The 16,113-nt window shown below is 39.6% G+C and overlaps 1 protein-coding gene across 1 annotated transcript in view; it reads left to right on the plus strand.

Moving 5' to 3' along the window:
• The first annotated feature begins 2,000 nt into the window (after positions 1 to 2,000).
• SLC28A3 (solute carrier family 28 (concentrative nucleoside transporter), member 3) overlaps positions 2,001 to 16,113 on the plus strand; it is a 47,526-nt gene continuing 33,413 nt past the window's right edge. The window contains exons 1-2 of the mRNA XM_004677982.1: positions 2,001 to 2,143; positions 4,756 to 4,861. Of these exons, the coding sequence (XP_004678039.1) occupies positions 2,001 to 2,143; positions 4,756 to 4,861 (249 nt within the window). The remainder of the gene's footprint in view (positions 2,144 to 4,755; positions 4,862 to 16,113) is intronic.

Genomic DNA, 16,113 nt, shown 5'->3' on the forward strand with positions numbered 1-16,113 from the left:
GGCAGATGGACGAAGTACACTGCTGACGGGAGCAGAGGGCGGGTCAGGAGAGGTCTGCCACGCCATGTGGATCTCCTCCAGGGCAGGCGGGAATCGAACTCATGCAGAAGTGGCTTTAGCTTCTTAGTGCTGTGCTTTAACCCGCTGAGCCACCAGGGAGGGCCCCAAACTTCTCTATTTTTTGACCAGCATTTTTGAATTTTAGCAGTATGACTGCACAACTACTCTAAGTAGGTCATTTTTTTCCTTTTAGCAGGTGTGATGAGAGAAAGGAAGGGACAGGTCTCCACTATGCCTTTTCAATGCACACGGTACAGCGTTCTTCCTACATCATAGTGACATGCGTTCAAACAGACCTGCACTATTCAGACTTAATGCTACAGTATAAGGACAGAAAACACGTTGGGTTTTTGCATTTTGAAATGTTTAAGTTATAACAACATTTACAATAACATTTGAGTCATTTCTGCAATTATAAATGACAGAAAAAGTTAGATTGAGGCTTAAATTTATGAAAGTTATAATATCTGGTTTCAGAATTTGGTTTCTTTCAATCATTTTATAATGGGACTGCCCCAAATTATCTGCTCTCCCTTGGCAACACTAATCAGACATTTTATATTTGGTAACACAGTGACTACTTTGATGGCTATAACAGTTATGGAGAAATGATAAAATTTCCCCAATCTTTACAACTGATGTGGAAAAATGCACAAAATGAAGAATGATGTAAAAAAAAAAAATTCCCAATCTGTTCATATGGGAGAATCAATGAAAAACTGCTAAAACATAATCAAAGCTTGGTGATGTTGATAAATTGTGAGGATTTGAAATGAGGGTTCAGGAAGAAAAAGTAAGGGAGAAGCCAGAGATCACCTCTTCCATTGCACCAATATGGTGGTAAAAGATGGGAGATGGGCCCTCCCTGGTGGCGCAGGAGGTTAAAGCACTGCACTAAGAAGCTAAAGCCGCTTCCGCATGAGTTCGATTCCCGCCTGCCCCGGAGGTGACCACATGGCGTGTCAGACCTCTCCTGACCCGCCTGCTGCTCCCCTCAGCAGTGTACTTCGTCGATCTTCGTCGATTTGCCTGTTCTGCTCCCCGCTCTGTACCTGGTGAATCCTCTCACCCTCCGCATCTCTGCCTGTACCCCAGTTCTGTATGAATAAGTAAATAAATCTTTAAAAAAAAAAAAGATAGGAGATGGAAGACTGGGTGCATCTGCCCCCAGACGAGCCAGGCAGTTGTGCCTTCCTGTATAAGCACAATAAGTCACTTGTTCAACAGTTAGCATACCTGGCTTCAGGTAGAAAATATGCACTTAAAAAAATATATAAACCATGGTTTATAGATCATTCTGCTTTAAAAACAAATTTTAAGATAATAATTGCAACAACAAATTTACTACAAGCCAGGCACTATTCCAGGTGTTTTAAAATATATTACACATTTTGTCATCTCAATAATAGGATATAATGGATAACACCCACATTTATTGATGACAAGTTACATGAGCACCATAACTTGCGCAAATTCATATGGTTAGTAAGTCAGGATCAGTACACATTTTCTATAGAGGGTGTGGTGGTGGGTATTTTAGACTTGGGCCTCCAGGTCTGGTGCTACTATCCAACCCAACTCTGTGGAGAGATACTAGTGCTACCCAACATCTAAAGAATGGTGTGTTTATATTCCAACAAAATTTTACTTGTGAGCATTGAAATTTGAGTTACACAGAGTTTGCCGTTGTGATGAAATATTAATCCTTTTTATTTTTTTCAGCTATTCAAAGACCTATTCTTAGGTCTCCAGCAGTATAAAAACAGAATGCAACTTGGTTTGGCTGTTGAGCTATAGTTTGCTGCAGTACATGGTAGAACAAGGATTTGAACACAGGCAGTACATCCAGCAAGTCTGTGATTTTATATATATATATATATAAAATATTATTACATTATATTATCTGATGTGTATATAATATTACTACATAATATTATACGATGGAGGAAAAGAATAGAAAACCTGAAGGAGACATCACAAGTTTAAAAGCTGACTCACGCAAGGAGGTGGGGGCAGAAGAAACTAAAATGACCATTAACCCAGGCATAGAGACCCCTCTATCAGACTGCTGTATCAGACTGCTGTAGGGAATATCAGAAGCACAAACCTGAGGGTAAAGATACAGGGATAGGGCCCACTGTGAGATTCCACATAGTTATCCAAAATCAGCAGCCAACAGGCCACCCCACAAAGGAGTGAGCTCCTCAAATGAAAAAAGGACTGTATCAGGGCAGTCTCTACACTGGCCTCTGCCCACCTGTGCCTACGCAGGTGCTTCTTTTCACCGGCTCTCTTCCTCTGAGGGCAGCAGCCTCCTGCCTGCCGTGACTGTTCTATGCCGGGGCTTCTCTGCACTGACCTCCCTCAGCTGAAGGCCTCTCCCCTAAGGCCGCCTGCCCTGAACCACACAGGTCTCTCTCTCTCTGCAAACATGTCCCTTTCGGGGCAGCTCTTCCTGACTGCTTGCACCTATGCAAGTGTCCTGTGCTCCTCTGTCCTTTTCCCTAATAAACCTGCTCTTTAAATATAACTGAGCCTCTGTCTCCTGGAAACGCACCTGGGGAACTTATCACATGCTGCCGAAAGGGGAGCTCTGGTGAAACCTTTCCCAGAGTGAACCCAAGGACCCCAAACTCCAAAAATGACATCATTATATGATACACATTATATTCCATAATAATATAATAGTATATATTATGCATACAATATACACACATACACATACATACATACATACCTACACACAGAGTATGTCATGATAATAGGAAACTATGATTGTTACAGAAATTCAGCTGAGTACAAAGGCAAAATAATAACCACACATAAAAATGCAACCCAAATATAACTACTAGTATTATTTGATATTTTCTTTCATTCTTTTATCCACTGCAAGCCATATTCAGTTTATTTTTGTTTTCTTTTAGCATAAGCATTATGCTTGTGCATAATACATAGATGATACAATTTCAATAACTGATAATGATTCATTTTAATATACCAGGAGCAATGGCTATTCTAAAAGAATCTTACAACCAATAACTTCATGCTTAATTTTATTAAGTGAGCAGCTGATAATCTTTCATTTATCTACTCATATTTGGGTCCTTTGGATTTTATTTTTAAGATATATTTATTTATGCTTACAGAACTGGGGTACAGGCCAGAGGTGTATTGGGTGAGAAGATTCACCAGAGACAGAGTGGGGAGCAGGACAGACAGATTGAAAAAGTACACTGCTGAGGGGAGCAGCGGGCTGGTCAGGAGCGGTCTGTTGTGCCATGTGGGCCAGCTCCCTGGCTGGGGATCAAACTAGTGCAGCAGTGGCTTGGTAGAGCATCATAATGTGGTGCTTTATCTGGTTGCACCACCAGGGAGAGCCCTGGAATTTTTTTAAAGCAACCTTATCTGCAGGGAGAGATGGAGTAGAAAGACTTTGTAATCCACCAGATCCGAATTTCACTTTTCATTGTGCCTTTCCCAGTCAAATGGCCTGAGGAAACCCACTTTCCCCACACCTCAGTTTCCACTTGTTACAAAAATAAACCATAACCACCAAATGCAAAGTAACAACCTCAGACCTGACACATAACAGGGCTGACAGACTCAGCCCCTATGTTCTCTGCACCCCTAATGGAGGAAGGAATGCATGGGGCGGCATCACAAGATTGATTAGCACAAAGGGGACAGGTAGAAGGGGATAGAGCAGCAATGGACACAAATCAAGGACTGCAGGTACCAAAGCCTGGATGCCTGGGTAGCTGGAAGTCAGTGGGAGGTCCCAGCAGATAACAGGCTGTTGGGGGCTGTGTCTGAAGCTCAGACCCAAAAGGTAAAAGATAAGGACTTGGAGAACTCACTAGAGAATCTCTGATCCTTTCAGATTCTATTCAAAGTCAAAAAAACTAGGCTCCCAAGGAGTGAGCCCCTCCCAGAGAGAAGCTGTCTATATCTGCACAGTGTCTCCACCAGCTTGGGGCAGCCATCCTCTGCCCACCTGTGCCCATGCAGGTGCTTCTTTCCACCCGCTCTCTCCCTCCGCAGGGCAGCAGCCTCCTGCTTGCCCATGACTGTACCATGCCGGGACTTCTCTGCACTGACCCCCCTCAGGGGAGGCCTTAACTTCTCTGCACTGACCCCCCTCAGGGGAGGCCGCTTTCCTAAGGCCGCCTGCCTGCAACCATGCAGCTCTCTCTCTCTGCAAACCTGTCTCTTCCAGAGCAGCTCTTCCTGCCCACTTGCGCCTATGCAAGTGTCTTTTCCTCTCCTGTCTCTTTCTAATAAATTTACTCTTTAAATCTAACTGAGTCTCTGTCTCATGGAGAATCTCGCCACGTGCGGCTGAAAGGGAGCTCTGGTGAAACCTTTCCCAGAGTGAACCCAAGGACCCCCAACTCCAAAAGACGACATCACCCCCACCACCCCCTGGTCCCTAATACCACTCACAGGAAATAGGTCATTTCCCTCATGCTTGTAGAGAAATGGTCCTTTTCTGTTCTGTGCTCCAAAAGAGTATTCTCCCTGGAGTGCAAATGGGCAAGGCCACCCTGGGGAACGGGAAGTATAATGAAGGGCAGGCTCCACCGGTCCTGCCCCTCCCACTTCACCCCAGCCAGATTACTAGGTTTCCACACTGGGCATTTCCCAGTGCAAGTGGCACTCAGGTATCAGCAGAGGCTGCTGCGTTCATTGTCACAGAGGACTTCGAGGCGAGACATCTGAGAATTCCAGCAGCAAAGAGTTCATGGAGCTGGAGCAGGTGCCGGCCTCCAGCGCCGAGGGCTACAGCAACACTGGCTTCCAGGTGAGCAGAAGTCTTGTCCCCGGTACAGATCAAGGAAACAGAATTAAGGTGCTTTGCTTGCCCCTTGGCAAGTGTGTTCACTAAAGGAGTGAGGTGTTAGTTACACACGAAGTTACAACACGATGTTTAAGGCCACTCTGGAAGCTTATTATTTTTCCTTTTTGGGTCTTGGGTTGACCAACCTGAAAAGCCTCTTTTAACCAAACTTGTTTTAATCCTGATTTACCCAGTCACTTAGGGAAAAACTTGCCTTTGCTTTTGTTTCTGACTTACACAGGGTACCTTATTTACTTGCAGTCATTTAGAAAACAAAAGCAAAAACTGGTGAGAGGGAAAGAATAAGGGGCATTCAGAGGGTCGTTAACACCTGTCTCATAAACTCCCACCACCCCCCCCCCAGCCCACCCCAGGGGAGCTGGCTTATGCAAAACAGGCTCTTATCTCCTATCAACCAAACTCCTTGGGTGATCAATGTGGCCTGGCTGGGTGCCAGAGGGCCCAGGGAGTCCTATCACTGGAAACACTAAGCTCTTTTCTCTGGGTCTGGGACCAGAAGCTCAGTGCTGTTCCCAGGTGATCTGACCCTGATGAGATGATCCTCCATATGGGAAGCCACCAGAGCAATGTCTGCAGCCCCTTGGGCTTCAAGGCCACTAAAAAACCAAAGTAAGCATTTAGGTCCTATACTTGCGGTAACATTGGCATAGACTTCTAACCCAGACACATTGGGTACCAAAAAAATCGGAGGTTGGAAGTAATTATGCAAAGCAGAGAGGAGAAAATTGTTTCTCCTTAACTTATTTATTAGTCAGATGGGGTCAAGAATCACACGAAGGCTATTGGAGTAGTTTTGCACAAAGTTCAAGATAAGGGTGACTGCAGTCACCCTTTTATCTAGATGCTTTCTTTTTTTCTGCAAATATATTAGAACAGAACAACACATGACAGCAATTGCTGTGTGAACGAAGCTAGAAAACTATTCTTCCTCAAGTCATTATGACCTACCTATACCTTCTTATTTCCAGGAGAAAAAAAAAAACGGATGACTAACCCAAGACACTTCCTTGACATCTCTGAGGGGAAGGATTTAGGGATTTAGTTTTTTCCTCATTTAAGCATTCCCAAAATCGTTCCCTTTAAAGAGAAAGCCTACTTACTAATCAGTTGGTAAGGCAGTGGAAAGGAAATCACTGATAATGTGGATAAATGTATCTATATTATTTAATAATATCAGCCCTCAGGAAAGATCTATACATATACATATGTGTGTATATAATATATATGCTGTATTGTATATAATGCAGTGTTATAAAATTATATGATACATATTTTATATAATAAATATATGTTCTAAAATTCCTTCTTAAATTTTTTCCTGAGGTAATATTGGTTTACAATATTGTATATGCAATTAATTGTTCTCATGTTTTTATTTCTGTAAGGTTGGTAACAATGGTTCACGTTCCTTCCTGATTTTAGTTATTTGTGTTTGCTCTTTTTGTCAGTTTAGCTAGATTTTCAATTGTTCATGTCAAAGAATCAATTTTTCATTACATTAATTTTGTTTTTCTAGTCTGTATTTCATTTATCTCTACTCTAATCTTCATTTTCTTTCTGTTAGCTTTAGCTTCATTTGCTCTTTTATAGTTTTTTACAGTAGAAGATTCTGTTATTGATCTATACTTTTAAAGAAGATTGTCCTTCAAAAATGTAACGATTCCAATCATAAATTTCCTTCTTAGCACTGCTTTAACTTCATACATTGTAGTATGTTATGTTTTTACCATTTTTCCCCTAGAAATCATTCACAGAGAGTATGTAGGTTTTGATCTTTAACAACTTTAAGTTGATACATCCAAGTTTGACTTGCTATCTAATAAATTTATAGGTATAAAATTAGGCCTCTAACAGGAAGATTACTGCCCTCCAACAACTTTTTGTTAAGTAACAGAGTGGTCACATCCTTCCTATTCTTGTCCCACTCTGTCCCAACTCTCAACTCCCTCACCAGATCTTTAGGGTAATGGATAGAGACAAGGAAATGAAGGTCACAGTCAAGTACAAAACACTATAAATGGTACAGGGAATCCAGGGTGGGAGGGAAAGTGAAGAATAGGTGGTTAGGAGTTCTAAGAGCTTCCCAGAAAAAAAGAAGATCCTGGAATTTGGGGAGGGGGTTGGTTTTTTGAGGGGGAAATGTTAGGGGGACAGGGAGAGAACCAAACTGTCACAGATTTAAAATAAAAAAATCAAAAAATTAAACCAAAGAGAGAGTGAATGGAATCCCATCACCCCCACTGGCCCTTTGGTAGTATAATCAGTTGTCTCACTCCCCTACCCCAAACCAGGGACATTAAAAAATAAAGCAAAAAAAAAAAAAAAGTAACTCTACTTCCTACCTTAAACCAGTGAACAAAATAAACTTCCCACAATAAACTTCCTACAATCCTCCCCTCCCCGCCCCACACACACAGAAAAAGGATTTGGGAAGGGAAAGGACATTTCTGCTGAACCCTATGCACATCTCCGGAGCTCACCTTGGGCCTGGCACTCTATGGCCTCATTCCAGTTTTGTCCTCCTGTGCTTTTTCCTTTTATCTAAAGTAAAATGTCCACAGTGAGTCTTGCTGCATGTAAGGTCCTGGGACAGGAAAGGGCTGCCCAGGAAGGATGGGAGCTGGGGGGCCTGCACCGCGCCTGGTCTGACACCTGTGAAGCGCTGGAGACTCCAGTCTGCATCCCAGATTCTTGCAGGCTCAGGTGATGATGCGGCTGGCACAGGTGCTGTATGAGGACCCTGTGGCTGTGGAACAGCTCGTGTGCAGGCTGTCCCCAGCGTCCCCATCGGCTGCTGCTTGTTCTTCATAACCATGGCCTTTAATTCAACTTTATTTTTTATCAAATTATTTTCTACTTATCCTGTGAGCTCTTTTAGTTTATGGGTTATTTAGGAATGTGTTTCTTCTTGTTTCACCTATTTTGTAGCTTTCCCAAGCTTTCTTCTATTCATATCTAATTCTAATTCATTACAGTTGAAAAGATACTTATGTGATTCAGATCACTTTAATCGTATTGGATGTGTATTATACTGTTGCTGGGGAAGTGTTCTGCATATCTTTTATGTTAGTTAGTTCTTTTGATGAATTGACCCTTTTGTCAATATATAATGTTCTTTGTCTATAGTAACAATTTTGTCTTAAAATCTATTTTGTCCAATATTAAAACTACTCTGACTCTCTATGATTATTATTGATATGAGAAAATTCCCATTCTTTACTTTCAGCCTACTTAGGAATCTCTTCTATATAGCAGATACATAGTTAATACTTTAATCTATTCCACCCCCTCTGCCTTGCAAGTGAAGGATATAATAGTTACATTTAGAGGTAAATTAAGATTTGCATCTGCTATTTTGTAATTTTTTAAAAATATCTCATGTCTTCCCCCCTTAATTACTCCATTTCCTTCTTCTTTTATGGTAAAAAAAAAAATGCATCTTACATCCTAGTGTAGCCGTTTAGTTATTTTGTAAATTTTTTTCCATTTTTATTTATTTTTACATCATTGATCTTTTTTGTACATTTGATTTCTCCTCTCAGATGTTGTCCTCATAGTACTACCACCACCAAGATACCTGTGAACCATCACCATAGTATTTTATCATTTATTTAGTATGCTCTTTAAGTTGTTTTCTTAGGAGGGTGTCCTAGGGATTACATTAACATCATAATTTATAAATATCTAGTTAGGAATAATCCCAATTTGATTTCAGGAATATACAGAAGTAGTATAGTCTCATACCTTTCTCCTGCCATTATACTATTAGTACCACATAAATACATTGTACATTAAAGCCCATCATCACATTTCTATACTTATTGCTTTATGCAACTGTTTTCTAAATGAAATAGAAGAAAACCTGTGACCAAAAATACATTCTGTTTACTTTTGTAGTCATATTTATTGGTGCTCTTCATTTCTTCCTGTGGCTTTGAGCTATTGTAAATGTCCTTTCATCTCAGCTTGAAAGACTACTGTAGTCACTGAAGTCACTTTTTGTTTACATGGCAATGTCTTTTCTTGATTTTGGAGAATATTTTTGCTAATTAAAGAAGGGGTTTCATTTCATCACTCTGAATAGGCTGAATATGTATGTCATCTCACTGCCTCCTGGCCTCCATAATTTCTGATGAGAAATCAGTTGTTAATCTTATTGAGGATTCCTTGTGAGTTCCTTCTTGCTGGTTTTAAGATTCTTGTTTTGTCCATGACTCTTTAAAGTTTGAGTATAATGTCTTTAGCTGTGGTTCTCTTTATGTTTGTTCTATTTTGAATGCATTAAGCCTCTAAGATGTGTAGATTAATGCTTTTCATTAATGAATTGGCATGTTTTCAAATGGTATTTCTTAAAGTACTCTTTTGCTCCTTTCTCTCCTTCTGGGACTACCACTAAGTATGTGTTGATATAATTAACGGTGCCCCACAGGTCTCTGAGGCTCAAAATCTCTTTATTAATATTCTTTATTTAATGAGACATTATTCTCATATTTTCATTTATTTCTTTGTATAAGATTTCCTTTGACTTTTTGAACATATTTTAAATAAAGTTTTTTTTTTTAACAATTCCAACATCTAAGTTTTCTCTTGGATAGTTAGTTTCTCTTGACTGATTTTATCTTCTGCATATTCCTAGGATATTTTGCTGAAAACTGCATATATTTTTTAAATGTCATATGGAACAGCAACTCTGAAAAACAGCCATCTCTTTCCTTTCTCTGGGTCTTTTTTTCTGTTTGTAGTTTTATTATTATTTGTGTGTTTAGTGACTTAACTGAATTAATTCTATATAACTTGTATTTCTTGCCATATGTGGCCACTAAATATCTTTATTTATTTTAATGATTAGCTAATGATATGACATTAATTTCCCAGGGCTCTGGAACTAATTAATCTCCAATATTTGCTGGATTTTCTGTATGCATGCTACAGGGTTAGCCTTCAGTACTTGGGCAGGCACTTTTGCAATTCTATGTTAACCTACATATTCTGCTTCTACTGAGTCTCGAGATCAGCCATGGTGGGCACTCTGCTCTTACTGCAGTATTCCCCAGTCATGACACAACCTTGGGTATGAGCCCAGTCTTCTAGATTCCCAGGAATGTCAGAAATTTTCAGAGGATTATGGATATCTCATTTTTCAGATTTTCCTTTAAATTTTTCCTTATAGAATTTTTATCTCCAATGTTGTCATAACTCAGACAGTTGCCTATCTTAAACAACTGCCCCCATAAAAAAATATTGGGTGATCTCTTAATCAGATTGGATAAAAGCAAGCCTTGTGAGTATTTTCTAAAGATCTGCTGCAGATCAAATGATGGTAGTTCTTTTTTAGAAACTGGATTTGGGGAGAATACGTCCCATTTCACCTCTACCATAGGTCTTTAGTTTTTGTGTTTGCATAGGATTTGTTTGTTTGTTTTCCAAGTCATTCATGAGTCCACGGAGAGACAAGCAGGACTAGAGGATTAAGACACCATAAAGCTAGTGGTTCTGCAATTCAGTTGTTTTACTTTCTGAATTACTTCAAGTCTTCGGTCAATTTCCAGTGTTTTGATCATTTTGCTAATGATATTGTGGCTTTTATGAAGACAGGGGTTGGGAGCCCTTAATTCACTATTTCTGTAATGGCACCAACAACCTTAGATTTAAACAACAAAGACATCTATTAGAGATTATGTGTAATCAAGTGATGAATGGTACTGACCATATTTTTGGTTTCAGAGGAATGAAATTCATTGAACAATAACTTATGAGTAAAGCATGACTAAGATTCTAAAATGTATAGCCACCATTGTTGCCTTTTACCAAAATTGGAGGCAATATTGAATCATTTATGAGCTACAGAAAAGTAAAAAGAGAAGGAAATTAAATGCTATTTTTGTCTACTGTGAGTATCCCCAGAGGGATGTCCTCCTGATTTCAATAGTCTCCTTTTTAAGGCTCTATGGGTTATTGCAAAGAGTAATACCTTATTTGTTATTGATCTTTGGTCCTATATGGTTTGCCATGTAGATGTCATTCAGTAATGATTCTAAGCCCCTGCTCAGTCATGGGAACACCATTTCAATTTGCTCACAATCATATTCCTAACCCACAGAGGGTAGACTGAAAAGGTTTTAGAAAAAATTATGTTCTTATCTCAGTTAGAACTGAACCAAGACTGATTACCAGGCTTTAATTTTTTCATTACTGATTTAAAGTTATAAAACTTCCTTTCCATAATCTCTATCATTAAATGATGATGCTGGGGCTTGCTGATAAATTTATCCACACACTATTAATTTTGATGAAAAGTGGGCCCCTGGATATCAGCCAAACTACTGTCATATTAAAAAAAATCCAAATTGAGGCCCTCCCTGGTGGCGCAGCGGGTTAAAGCACTGCACTAAGAAGCTAAAGCCACTTCCTCATGAGTTCGATTCCCGCCTGCCCCGGAGGTGACCACATGGCGTGGCAGACCTCTCCTGACCCGCCCGCTGCTCCCCTCAGCAGTGTTCTTCGTCGATCTGCCTGTTCTGCTCCCCACTCTGTCCCTGGTGAATCTTCTCACCCTCCGCATCTCTGGCCTGTACCCCAGTTCTGTGTAAATAAATAAATAAATCTTTAAAAAAAAATCCAAATTGAGAGTACTTAGAATTATTGTTGTTGTAAGCATAAACTCCCAGTTTCTAGCATGCCACAGAAGTTTGCAGCTCTCTCTTCAATTAACATCCTGCACAGTGCAGCATGGTTTTAATTTACAGCCAGGATCTGGTTCTGAAGTATTCTAATTTCATGACACACATGGCCTAACATGCTTGGCACAAAGGCCACTTATAACCACTACATGTCTAGTTGTTCATTGCTTTTCCTCTGAAGGAAAACTGAGGAAGTAAAAAACAAAGGGAGGAAAGCAAGGAATGAGGGATGGTAGGGATATCTTGTGTCCTTTGGAAGAAAATTTAAAATAGAAGTTTTTCATGAAAATCCTGTAAGTCCTATGACTAAGGAGGGTTTGTAGATGCTCAGCAACAAAGTAGATGATTACCAGGAAGCGTCAATGGATAAGCAGGGGAAAGTACCCAAAGACTTACAAAGGTTCCTTCTCATTTCCTGATTCTATAAATTCAGGACTTGTTTTCTTCTGAGAACAAAAACTCTGTGACATAAACCAAGACATTTAGTTAATCAACAAAAATGTATTGCATGTGGACAATGTGCCAGGTATTATGCAAGGAGCTGGACAGAGAGAACTATTGTTTGCTTACGATTAGTTAGTAATACAAATTAGCACAATGCAATTTTTGTCAAAATCCATTCTTGGCATAAAAAAGTGATCTCACCTAGATTGGGTATTGGGAAATAGTTCCCAAACTTTCCAAATAAACACTTGTAGGCTTTTGTTTATTCTTTCATTTATTCAACTAATATATATTGGGTATCTACTCTGTGCTAGTTGAAAGATTCTTAGTAGGGCACACAAGAAATATTTCACCCACTACTATGTCAAGAGCTTTTATTTCCACATTACATTATGTGGAAAAGTCAAAATCCTGAAAGGAGATATGAGAGACTTTATCAGGGAAACAGAAAGGGTATAAGGAGAAGAGTCATAAATACAAGGCTGTTCTAATTCACCTTACGGCTCTTTATTTCAAAATATAGCTCCAAGTGTCCAAAAACAATGGTAAATTTAGATTTAAAACTGAAAGTCTATACTTTATGGACTTGAACATTTGAGAATATACCAGCTAGCTAGATTATGAAAGGCACATAAAGTAATAGAACGAATTCCTCGTAAGACAATCAGAAAGCAACCCATTCACTTGAGAGAAGGCATTTTGCACTATGAGAATGTAACAGGAGGAACCAAGACACACATATCTGCTCCCCTCTGGAGTATCCAGTTGCATTCATTTCCTGATCTGCTCACCCAGTGGGAGCAAACCAAACAGTGCGACCTATGAAGTTGTGCGCAACTGCCCACCGACACGTTCTACTTCCCAATCCATGTCTCTCCTTTGTTATACCACTTTATAACTTTAGCTTTTAAACAACTCTTATTTTCTGATCCTGAGTCCATTGATTCAGAAACATTTGTGAGTTTCAGGAAGCCGGTTAGAGAACACTGGTTTAACTTGTATAGCAGGGAAGTTTGAAACACAACATTGCTTAATCAAGGGCCAGACCCATGCAAACAAAACAGGTGGGGAGCAAGGGTCTAGTTACATTACATCATGTGTGGATCCAGTAAGGAAGAAATAGAGAAGAAAAGATGCTAACAAATCCAGCAAAATACATTTCTAGAAGCCAGCAAATGTTAAGCTTCCCGCTCACCCACAAATCTTTTCCTCATTCCCCTACAGAGAATGTGGTCTTCAGAGCAAGGAAGAGAAAAGCAGAGGAGGAAGAATTTAGAAAGGACAGGTGGGAGTAAGGGGTGGACTGTGAGGCTGCCAGCACTGGCTGGTCCACTCTGCGTGGCCTTGATCTTAACTGGAAATGACATGGAGCCACTTGAAGAAGGAAGTGTGGTTTTACTAAGGGTCTCTCATATAACCTATTAAGATACAAAAATCTATTTAAAAAAAGGGGTGGTGGGGTTATTCCTCCTCCCACTTCCCCTATAGAGGAACGTTCCCCTATAGTTGCCTGTTTGCAACTCTAATTATTCCAATGACTAGAGTTCGAATTATTGGGTGTGTATTTCAGACATTCTACCTACTGATGGGAGTTATTGAGAACCAATAATTTACCTAATATGATTTGAAATTGGGCTTCACCAATTTAATCCTGTTATGAAATTAAATGCAGTAATATCAGTATCTAGGATCCTATCATTAGCTCCACTTTTAAATCAGCATCCACAGAGACTTCAGTGCTCTCTTCATTGAATTCAGAGGTCTGAAATTTCTCATCATTTGAACTCATCTATGAGGGAGAGGAAATAGAAGGATGAATTGGCAAGTGGAATGTTTGCCCCTTGAGTTGGGTCTCAGCTGTTTTTCCAAGCTCTTGGGAAAAGAGATGATCAATAATTTCCTTTTACCATTTTTCTAAATCTCCCTACCACAGGGAATATGATTCAGATTGAAATGTTTCTGAACATATTTGGTATTTATAAATGCCAATATAATATTAAGATAATTTTAAAATAATGAATACATGAAAATATACTTGGCATACTATAAGCGACAAGTACTTGGTTTTTGGGTTTTGTTTTGTTTTTTGTCTTTTTTTTTTTTTTTTTAAAGATTTATTTATTTGTGCATACAGAACTGGGGTACAGGCCAGAGGCTCAGGGACGGCGAGAGGCTTCACCAGAGACAGAGTGGGGAGCAGAACAGGCAGATCGATGAAGTACACTGCTGAGGGGAGCAGTGGGCGGGTCAGGAGAGGTCTGCCACGCCATGTGGTCACCTCCGGGGCAGGCGGGAATCGAACTCATGCGGAAGCGGCTTTAGATTCTCAGTGCTGTGCTTTAACCCGCTGCGCCACCAGGGAGGGCCCTGTTTTTTGTCTTTTAAGGCAAATATAAATTTTCTTTATTCCCTACACACCAGTGAAGAATCCTGTAAAAGATATGGTCCTAGGACATTTCCCGGGAGAAAGGAAAATATTACCAAGATAGCAGGCAACTCCGTTACAGCAAATTTCTCTACAATAATTGCACCCTGTTTGTGGAGTCAAAACTATAAATATCAATGAACCCCTGTGCCACCATAAACTGAACCTCATCATTGTCTACTTGGACAATCCAATTCAGAGGATTCCACCTTCGTAACTTAAGTACCTCTCAAAAAACCCCTAATATCACTATCTTTGGGAGAGGTTCAGATTTCAAAATATGAATTTAGAGACACACATTCAGAAAATAGTGACTACTTTTTTTTTTTAGGGCAAATATCAAATTTTTTAAATAATAGTTTGTTTTTACATCATTTTGTGCCTTTTCCCATCTCAGTTGTAATCCCCATGGGCTTCATATCACCAAATCACCCTGTGTCATCACCATAGTCCAGTGCATTTCCCACCCCCTGTTTTTAATCCCATTTCCCCACTCCACCCCCGTAAAATGTCTCTGATATATAGCTGTTCTTTATTATTTTTCCTCCCAGGTTCTTTATGTTCCTGCTATGGGTGAAACCATCCAGTATTTTTCTTTTCCTTTCTGGCTTATTTCACTGAGCATAATCTCTTCCAGCTTCATCCATGCTGCTGCAAAAAGGCATGAGTTGATCTTTTTTGATTGCTGAGTAATATTCCATTGTGGATATGTACCACATCTTTTTAATCCAGTCATCTACTTTTGAGCATTTGGGTTGATTCCATGTCTTTCCTTTTGTAAATAAAGCAGCAATAAACATGGGGATGCAGGTGTCTTTTTGAGTCAGTGTTTTTGTGAAAAAAAAAAAGACCAATTTTTAATGGCAAGAAAAAGAATGCTGAGCATTGAATTATTGGTTTCAAGGCAAAAAATAAAAGATAACAAAACAAACGTTAGAAATTCAAAGGAAGGAAATGTTGACTAAGGTTCTCTGGTCTCCTCCGTCCTCAAACACACAAAATAATTCTTAAAGGAGTTCCTGACTCTATTTTAACAATCAACCTACGTCACAGAAAGGCAAGAACCAATAAAAAGAAATCTGAACCAGACTGAATTAATGACACATTGTCAAACACAGATTTTCAGCACAAGTTTCAAAACTGCAGTGAGAATGAAAGTCACCCCACAAGAGAAGGGCAGCTATGTCTTGGGGTGCACAATTCTACACTTACATAGCTTCTAGTGGGCTCCAGGTCCAGGAAGACCTGCATGTAAAAAATTTTCTGAATACACTTAAATACATTTGGAGGAATTTAGCTCCACTGTTGGCTATGACTTGGAGTGACAATAAGCAAGCCTGACCATTGTAAAAGTACATTTCTCGCTTTCTACGAATAGGCTCTCTGAGACCTATGCTTCAAGATCATCATTTCCTGTCCCTGGCACCTTTCCCCCATTAGTTTCAGTATCCTTTGATGACACTTTTCCACTTTTCTGAATCAGCTTTTACTTTGGGAGTTTTGAAATGGTAATTTTTTTTTCAGTATTCCTTACTTCACATTTTTTCCAAAAGGAATAGACTCCCCTTTTTTCAACTTCCTCTTTTTCCCATTATCATTGTAGAATAACATTCTCACTCAATATTTTATATTGTTACCATCATTAT

Source organism: Condylura cristata, unplaced genomic scaffold (genome assembly GCF_000260355.1).
Source record: "Condylura cristata isolate star-nosed mole 26May11 unplaced genomic scaffold, ConCri1.0 scaffold00006, whole genome shotgun sequence".
In the NCBI taxonomy this organism is placed as follows: Eukaryota; Metazoa; Chordata; class Mammalia; order Eulipotyphla; family Talpidae; genus Condylura; species Condylura cristata.